Source organism: Bombina bombina, chromosome 2, assembly GCF_027579735.1.
Source record: "Bombina bombina isolate aBomBom1 chromosome 2, aBomBom1.pri, whole genome shotgun sequence".
Taxonomy (NCBI): domain Eukaryota; kingdom Metazoa; phylum Chordata; class Amphibia; order Anura; family Bombinatoridae; genus Bombina; species Bombina bombina.
In genome coordinates this window covers 797796900-797804776 of record NC_069500.1, presented here as the reverse complement: position 1 = coordinate 797804776, position 7877 = coordinate 797796900, and the positions used below count along the sequence as shown (strand labels likewise).

The window sequence follows — 7877 nt, the reverse complement described above, 5'->3', positions numbered from 1 at the left end:
CTCTCTGTGTGTGTATGTCTTTGTGTGTTTTCTGAGGCTGTCTCTGTCTGTGTTTCCTTGGGTGTATGTGCTAATTTGTGTTTGAGTTTGTGTGTGTGTGTCTATTGTCTGTTCCTTTTTAGGACATTTTGACCTTACTACTGATTATTAACCTCTTTCAACTTGTAATACACACACTAACCCAGCCATGCTAATTTTCTACTATGAGCGCACTTGGTGCTCAAGTGGAAAACAAATTAGCGCACCACTAATTTTTTCTTAATAGCATTGTCAAGAGCACATTTTATTGCTTTATTCCTTAGACTGTATATCAATGGGTTGAGCAAAGGAGTTGCTACAGTGTAGAGCAATGAAAGTATTTTATTAAGGTTGTATTGATGTCCCTTTGTCGGCACCACATATATAGCAACAAGGGTTGCATAATACATGGATACAACCATTAAATGTGAGCTGCAGGTGGAAAACCCTTTCTTTTTCCCTTTAGTAGAAGGGATTTTAAGTATAGTGAATATAATATACATATAAGTTAAACAGATAAATAAAAATATGGGTAGAGTAACAAGTATAGAAAATGTTCTTATTTCTGTTTCTATTATGTAAGAATCTGTGCAAGATTTTTGCAAAAGCAGTGGAAAATCACAGAAGTAATGGTCAATGACATTTGACCCACAAAATTGTAAAAGATCAATTAAGAAACAGGAAACTGCTGATAAAGTAAGACCTCCCATCCATGCTCCAAAGGAGAGTTGATTGCAGCGTCTCAAGCTCATGAGAGAGTGGTAATTTAATGGGATGCAGATTGCAAGGTAACGATCATAGGACTTTATTGCAAGAAGGAAACATTCTGTTACAGTAAAACAGCCAAGAAGAAATATCTGGACAAAACATCCCTCAATAGATATAGAACCATCTTCTCTCAGCAGTGAGTTTAGCATGTTGGGTGTTATATTGGTAGTGAACAAGATTTCATCTACAGAGAGGTGACTAAGCAAGAAATACATAGGTGACCAAAGCTCAGGACTCACAATTACCAATTTAATAATCAAAGCATTCCCAGCTAATGTTGCAGCATAGGTTATCAGGAACAGTAGGAAAAGAAAGATCTTGTATTGAAAGCCACATTAGAAACCTTGAAGCCAAAACTCAGTGATTATTGTCTGATTGTCTTCAAATTCCATTCTAGCTGGATGAATACGATGGCAATTAGGTAGCCTGTTGTTTGTTAGTAATGTCACTGCGAAAACAAAAAGATGAGAAATAAATTATATCAAATTAATTCATCTTTTTTTTCCAGATGCTAAAATTGTAATAACTGAATGGCTGATTGGTATAATGTTACAGAAAAGCTAATTTTAAATTAGATTTAGATAGACTTTTTAACAACTAGTGTAGAAAAAAAATAAAAAGATAGTTTTGCTGCAAAGTCTAACACATCTACAATTTAATCACATTATATATATAAGGGAGAGCACTCTCACTCAGTACAACAACCGCCAGGGTGCTAGTAAAGTTAAATACAGCTGAACAAAAGACTTGCACTCTCTGATCTTTCTTGAAAAATCCTTTACTGTCAATGGAAATAGTTTCAGTTCCCACTAAGCTGCACCAATAGGGTAAGATGATCTCTGACCCACTAGGTATCAATCATGTGTCAACTACGTGATATGCATAGCAGGCAGGCAGAAAGTCGGAAACCAAAAAATAATTTAATAAGAATTTTAAATTTAAAAAAAATTGTGCTGAAGCAGGGACACACCTACACACTGCCGCCTACACACTATTGTGTCACGACACACAGTTTGGAAAGCACTGCTTTAGATAATGCACATTATGTTGCCGAATTATCAAGCTCTGAATGGAGCTTGATGCCCCTGTTTCTGCGCAAGCCTTCAGGTCTAAAGACCGCTGCTCTATAACCGGTCCGCTGTCTCTGAGGCTGCGGTCTTCAATCCGCCTGATCCTATACGATTTGGCTGAATGGCACGCCCTGCTAGCAGCCGATTGGCCGAGAATCTGCAAGGGGCGTAATTGCATAAGCAGTTCACCAGAACTGTGTGTGCAATGATAAATGCTGTCTGCATTTATTGATGTGCGTCGGACATGATACGCTACATCATATCATGTCCGTCCGCACTTTAGTAAATTGGCCCCTAAATTTCTAAATAACTGGCATAATGTAATTATGTAGTTATGTGGTTGCTCAATGTAACATATTTAAAGAAATAAACCCTTTAAGGCATTGTTTTGCTATTAAGAGAAAGTAACATTCACTTACTTTGAAATTATTTTCCTAGCATTCACGTGGATGAAAACTTTTGATGCATAATACAAATTATATGATGGAGGAAAAAACTGTTAATAGCGTTCTGAAGATTATCTTATGCTCTATATAAATGCAAATGTGTACATAGTCTCAAGTGTATAGAATCCACAATACACAGAGATGTTAAAATTAAAGACGCTTTAACAAAATCCTTGGTGGAAATGCACACAATTCTTGAGGGCTTTGCAACCTTTAACTTTACTTAGCTTTAACACATTCACTTTTACCACGTTCAATTATGGGAGTTTTCATTCAATACTGCAGTCATCAGAAAAAACAATTATACATAAAATACATACAAATTTAATTAAAGATACAAATATTTCAGGGCTCAAAAATCCTAAGGTACTAGCCAAGTCAAAATGGTACTCTCCCCTTCTCATCCTTCTCATCCTACCTATCAACTGCCCACACCACACCCACTACACTGCTACAGGCATACGGTTAGCCATTGTAATATAGCTCATTGTAAAGTAATTTTTTATATTTTTTATTTTAAACCATAACAAATTAAGTCATTTTAATACAATTATTAAAAAATATAAACAGCTGGTCAATTGTCAGTGTATAAACAGCATTTATATCCTTCTCACATGAGGCAAAGTTGTGTAGACCAGGACAGGTTCACTCTGTCAGTAGGGACATGAATTAAATTGGTTAGTGTTAAATTTGCCTTTTTTTAATTTAATGTTGAATGAGTAGTAACTTGGATAACTAGACATGGGTGGTTTTAACTTTATAAAGGGGACAGTCGTTTGAAATTGCTGATGTTGCCTGCAGAACCTGCCACCTATACTGGTCTTGTCAATACTGCAGTATTAACTATAGAAAAGCTATGTAATCAGGAGTTTGTTGTAATTGGGGTAGATGAAAAAGCCAAGTCCATTGAAAAAAAAACATTACTGCAGTTACTTTGATTAAAAAAAAAAAAATCAAATGCTTGCCTCTGTACATTATCCCTTTCAGGGATTGTTTTGCAAAAAAAAATTAATGGAATTGTATGGAGCATTTCTTATTTCCCCACAATATTTCTTAAATTTAAGTAGACATGTGCATGGCAAAAAAATTCGGTTCGGTTCGGATCGATTCGGAATTTTTCGAAGTTCGGTTCGGATCGATTCGAATTCGGAAAATTATGAATCGATTCGTTTCGGATTCGTTTCGGATTCATTCGGATTCAAAGAAATTCGGCTGGATTCGGTTCGATTCGGTTCAATTCGGTTCGTAAATTCGGCATTTCGGTAAGTGTTAGGTGGGATTAGACTAGTATTATACTGTATATTAGGTGTTAACCTAACATACTGTACAATACTAGTGTAATCCCAATGGCCATCCGAATTTACGAATCGATTCGGTTCGATTCGGTTAGATTCGGAAAATTCGGCAGAATTTTAATTCGGAAATTCGGTTCGATCCAAATCGCCGAATTTGCCGAATTTCCGAATCGAACCGAAACGAATCGCACATGTCTAAATTTAAGGCTTTAATCACATTTTCCTATTTTGCAAACCTGATAAGGATATCTGAAAGTAAACTTTTTTTAAAATCCCTCAAAATCCATTAAGCTATCTTTGTGGTTCAACTTTTTATCTAAAACTCTTCCACCTTAATTCAGAGATGCTACTTATTTGGTACTGATGTCTATTCAGCCTTACTTATTTACATATGTTCTACTTTCTACTCATTTTGTATTGCCCCCAGACCTCCGATCAATCAAACCTGCATCAACCAAACCTACTTACCCCAGTTAAATTTTTACTCGCCAATGGCTAGTGGGCGACTGGAAATTCTGAGCCCTGTATATATATATATATATATATATATATATATATATATATATATATATATATATATATATATATATATATATATATATATACATACATACACACACATATAGATATTTAGATGTTCATTACTCTCACTGCTACATACAGCAGGCCAAAGGTTAATTTGAGCCGTGGCTCTCTGATTATAAGTGGCTCTGTTAGAAGTAGCAGAGTTACTCACTGGGTCTACATCCACACTGCTTCTAATCCTACTTCATCTCATCTCTCTACTGGTATGTCTCCCTGCTTGTGTCTCCTGGCTGCTTTTAAAATATCCCTTTAATTCCTGCTAGAAATCTTTGGTATGTCTCTCTGCTTGTGTCTCCTGGCTGCTTTTAAAACGTCCCTTTAATTTCTGCTAGAAATCTCTGGTATGTCTCCCTGCTTGTGTCTCCTGGTTGCTTTTAAAACATCCCTTTAATTCCTGCTAGAAATCTCTGGTATGCATTTCCTCTCTCTCCATTTTATCTACATGTAATCTTTTTATCAGATACTCTGTATAACTTTAATGCATCCTGCATTCCCCCCTTCTAATTTTCAAGTGTGTAACTCCTGTTTGGCTAGCTAGACTGCTTGTTACCAGCTGCATAGAATCAGTTCATTATTCTCACTTCCACATACAGCAGGCCAAAGGCTCATTTTAACCGTGGCTCTCTGATTCTAGGTTGTCAGTATATACCAGGGTTATAATACAATTTATTAATTATTATTCTTTAAAATAATTCCCAATTAAAATGTAAATACGAAACAATTGAAATTAATATTTATTCCTAAATTATTTAGATTAGTTAAAATCAGATTATGAATCAAATAATACACACTTAAACTGTTACAATATTCTATATAAAAAATCATTTAAAAAAATATGCCTGAGGGGCGGAGTCAGAACACCGTCTAAGATGGCCGCACCTCACTAAGCTCCTTGAAGTGGTGAGGCGTAAGGCACTAAATATACATGTTCAGATAAACATTTTGACCCAGAGGTGGTGATACTTAGCACAGCTACATCGGCTCTACCCATCGGCATAACACGACAGCATAAAATCACTGAGGACTGCCGCGATAATTGCGGCCTACAAATAACAGATATCCTTCGACATGGCTGGTACCTGAAAACTGGTGGTGCTCGAAACTCAGGACTTAAAACTAAAGTCGGGTAAGAGTTATACAACAGCACAGCATAATACAAAACCCACTATTGCAGAACAATACCCGACTATGAAGTAACACACTAAAGTTAGTGTGTAAACTGACAATCATACAACGAGAGTATAATACAACGCCAGTAGTGCCAAAAGCATGCAGCATTTTAAATAAAGAAAAGCGTTTATAACAGATTAACGAAACATAAACAAGGAGGCCCAAATGTGATAAAACTAGTTATATGTGACGCAGCAAAATAGAATTACAAGAGAAAATCTAAGAAGTGCACATTTCTGCTGAAAAGAGTAGCAGGTTCATAATTCTATTACACAGACTAATATAACACAGCCTCCACATAATCCCTATGAGATGGCCTCTAGGAGATTGACAAAACAAGACAAAAATAATAAACCTACTACAAACAACGTTAGCACCTTTTATAAATCTGTGGATAAACAGAAAGCAACTGAAGAACTCTCAGAGCCATACGCAGATAGAACACAAGAAGAACGTTGCACTATGTCTCAAAACTCTGACAGAGAAACATGTTCAGACACAGGGGGCCCTATCACATATAAAGCTATGGAAACACTTATAAATCAAGTAAAATCTTGTATAAAAGAGGAGTGCGCAGATCTAAAGAAAGAAATTACTGATCTAGGATATAGAGTAGAAAGGGAGACAGATATGACATGACAACAGAAATTCTATCCATGTCAAATAAAGTGCGCCCCCAACAGAAGCAAATTATGGAATTGGAAACCAAATTGGATGAAATCGAAAACAGGACGCGACGCAACATCATAAGGATAAAAGGAATCCCTGAAACAGTACTGGAACAACACTTAAGAAACTATCTAGATGGCTTATTTAGATCTCTCCTTGGAGATGAGCATCCAGATACCCCACCTATACAGATGGAAATAGCACACCATTCCTTAAAATCAAAACCTCCAGAAACAAGTCCACCCAGAGATGTGGTCATCTGTTTTGCAAAATTTCAGGAGAAAAAACGTATCTTACAATAAGCACGCAAGCAACAGAACTTTAAATACCAAGGAGTATTAATAAAATTCTTTGTGGACTTATCTTATGACACTGCAAAAGAGGAGAGAATTTGAAACCCTTACACAACATCTGAGAACATTAAACATCCCCTACAGATGGGGTTTTCCAGTACAAATCCAAGTTGTAAAAAATGAAAAAAGATACGAATGTTCACACGTCTTAGATATCAACTACTTGTGCATCAAATTGGACATCGCTCCGCCACCGACAACGACAACTGAACCCAAAAATGCTGATCTACAAGACAAACAACATTCACCAACCACCAAACACAGGTCGTGGAGTGAGGTTATCAAAACACCTCCATTCAAGAAACATCAATTTCTAGACCCTCGACATACAAGCCACAAAAATTGACTTTGCAGACACGTGAGGACTAGTGATGTCGCGAACCTAAAAATTTCAGTTCGTAAACGGCGGACTCGAACTTCCGCGACTGTTCGTGAACCGGCGAACCGGGCGAACCGCCATTGACTTCAATAGGCAGGCGAACTTTAAAACCAACAGGGACTCTTTTTGGCCACAATAGTGATGGAAAAGTTGTTTCAAGGGGACTAACACATGGACTGTGGCATGCCGGAGGGGGATCCATGGCAAAACTCCCACGGAAAATTACATAGTTGATGCAGAGTCTGGTTTTAATCCATAAAGGGCATAAATCACCTAACATTCCTAAATTGTTTGGAATAACGTGCTTTAAAACATCAGGTATGATGTTGTATCGATCAGGTAGTGTAAGGGTTACGCCCGCTTCACAGTGACAGACCAAAGTCCCAGTGTAATGCACCGCAAACAACCGCAAACAGTCCATTTGCACAACCACGAGATAGATAGATTTGATAGAAAGACACATATATTGCATAGATCAATAGATGCAATATACATATGATAGATACAAATTACATAGATCAATAGATGCAATATACATTTGATAGATATGAATTACATAGATCAATAGATGCAATATACATTTGATAGATACGAATTACATAGATAAATAGATGCAATATACATTTGGTAGATACGAATTACATAGATCAATAGATGCAATATACATTTGATAGATACAAATTACATAGATCAATAGATGCAATATACATTTGATAGATACGAATTACATAGATCAATAGATGCAATATACATTTGATAGATACGAATTACATAGATCTATAGATGCAATATACATTTGATAGATACGAATTACATAGATCAATAGATGCAATATACATTTGATAGATACAAATTACATAGATCAATAGATGCAATATACATTTGATAGATACGAATTACATAGATCAATAGATGCAATATACATTTGATAGATACGAATGATAGTTAGATAGATTTGATAGATAAAGAGATAGATTTGATAGATATATAATTCCCCAGACAGAGAATTACAAGACGTGCGGTTTGGGACCCATGGTAAGGTTTCCAGAGGCAGTTGCGGCGCCAGGGTATGTGTATATGGCATGGATTTTCGGAACTGGGAGATGGAAAAAGATGCTTGGTCG

The 7877-nt window shown here is 36.3% G+C and overlaps 1 protein-coding gene across 1 annotated transcript; it reads right to left on the bottom strand.

Annotated features, from left to right (window-relative positions):
• Positions 1–236: 236 nt before the first annotated feature.
• LOC128647286 (olfactory receptor 493-like) lies at positions 237–5179 on the bottom strand. The gene is made up of 2 exons (XM_053700078.1): positions 5170–5179; positions 237–1057 (listed from the first exon to the last, which is right to left on the bottom strand). The coding sequence occupies exons 1-2, from the start codon at positions 5177–5179 to the stop codon at positions 237–239; spliced, it is 831 nt and encodes a 276-aa protein (XP_053556053.1).
• Between the last annotated feature and the right edge of the window lie 2698 nt (positions 5180–7877).